Below are 1,854 nucleotides of genomic sequence, written 5' to 3' on the forward strand. Positions count from 1 at the left end.
GCATGGTCCTCAGGCCGTGCTAGTAGAATCCCCAATCCTTTTGGTACGCTACCAATGTCTTTTCTCCCATACTGCCGTGGCTTATTGCAACCTCACTGAAGACTCGTAACCACAATTGGGGTGGGGCAGGGACGATAAAGATGAATGCAGAGTAGTGAAACTAGCGGGGACAATTCGACATCATTGCATCGTTTTTGGCGCCTTTGGGTTCGCGGTCCTTCCATTCCCTTTCCAACTACCAAACTTCTGCCATCATAATTGTGGCTCTTTGCAAATCACGGAGTAGATGATTGCAGCAAACAGAATGATCCTAATTTTGGGTGACATCAATACAAATAAAGATGCATGGAAAGACAAATTCCGGACGCTTGCCGCAAATGCGTATAACCAGTACTTTGGTGGAAAAATTGCAAATATTGAAGTTACCGCTTCCGGCTTTTGGTTTTGCTCTTAAAGTGCCATATTTGGGCAGATGATTAGACAGCATCCAGTTTTCGGAAGACGGGTGCTGATTAGCCAAACTGTATTTAGGAACTAAATCTGATCCAAACAGTAAACAGTCCCTACCGATCTGCAAGATCGTGAACTTGGAAAAACGTAATCCTAGATTTAATTTATCCAACAGGCATGCAACCATGTAAGCGGGTTCATAGACGCGGGATAGGGCAGGATAGATTGTTACTCGTTCGCAAGCATGATTTTGCTAGGAGTGGAATGTAGAAAAACTGGGCTAAAGTGAGATTGCGGCTGCAGTAATGTAGATATGTAATGGGAAACATTGGGAAATGTAGGTGGAGAATACAGTATTGTTATATTTACTGTGTGGAGATTTAGTAAAGCATTACTGCAATAGAAGAACTAAAGAGAACCTTAATAAATTAGGTCCACTCAAGTAATACCCAAATTATTAGTAGTAATTAAACCCTTCAATGTAAATTTAGCGTGAACTGTACTCAAACTCAAATGTTCTAGCAAATGGGTCCGCGTTAGCAACACATTTTGGGTACTTCAATGCATCACTGTATTTTCTTTTTTCTACGTACCTCTTAAATGACAGAATTGGCTGAACGCTTTCCTTCAGCGAAACTAAGTGAATGCGCGCGAATTCGAATGTTTTCCAACGGACGTGTGCACGTGTGGACGTGAAGTCGCAATGCTTACTGCTAAGATGTTTAGACTTGGTACGTCCCTAACACATTGCTTTATGGTATATTCTTTCATTTGCATGACAGATCAAATGTGCTTCTTGTCGTATTTTAGTAAGCTACCAGCATTCTTTAAACGGTGAGGCATCGCGGTTAATGCACACGATAAGGGAGTTAGATTTCAAAAGTCCGTTTTATGGAATCAGTTCCATTGAAACACTGCAGGAATCAGATACCAGGAGGGTCAGAATGAAGTGATTAAACCATATTGCCCCTCGAATCATTTTTAAGTAGTTTTACGCAAAGATCATTACTTATTACCCATCCTGAGTTTGTCCGCGCGTATTCTCATCAATCAAATAGTTTGTTTCTTTTGCATTAAACCTCAAATCAGACACGCGATAGGAAATGTTACTGCATTTAATATACGACTTCCGCCTTTTGGCATAATTTCAAATGCTGTACTCGGTATACTTTCCATGTCTTGTATTTTGTCGTCATAGTGGTGAAAACTGATGCACCAAAGTTGAACTGGACGCTGCTTTGGCATTCAAAAGTGGTTGATCCTCTTTCGTCAGTGAAAGAATTCTGGAAATCTGAAATCTTGTTAATAATCCTAAATAAACCGTGGGCAGTACTTGTAAGGGGAAAGCAACTTAGGTTGTTGTGTTCGTCTTCTCTGAAATTTCATCTAAGTTGAACGGGATTT

General features: G+C 40.6%; 1 protein-coding gene across 1 annotated transcript in view; it reads left to right on the forward strand. All coding sequences in view use genetic code 11, as the record gives it.

The window, feature by feature from the left end:
• EGR_09426 (hypothetical protein) overlaps positions 1-1,854 on the forward strand; it is a gene marked incomplete at both ends in the record, with an annotated part of 5,214 nt that overhangs the window by 295 nt on the left and 3,065 nt on the right. Inside the window, one exon of the mRNA XM_024498675.1 lies at positions 1,649-1,785. Within this exon, the coding sequence (XP_024346909.1) occupies positions 1,649-1,785 (137 nt within the window). The remainder of the gene's footprint in view (positions 1-1,648; positions 1,786-1,854) is intronic.

Source organism: Echinococcus granulosus (genome assembly GCF_000524195.1).
Source record: "Echinococcus granulosus chromosome Unknown EG_S00147, whole genome shotgun sequence".
Lineage (NCBI taxonomy): Eukaryota > Metazoa > Platyhelminthes > Cestoda > Cyclophyllidea > Taeniidae > Echinococcus > Echinococcus granulosus.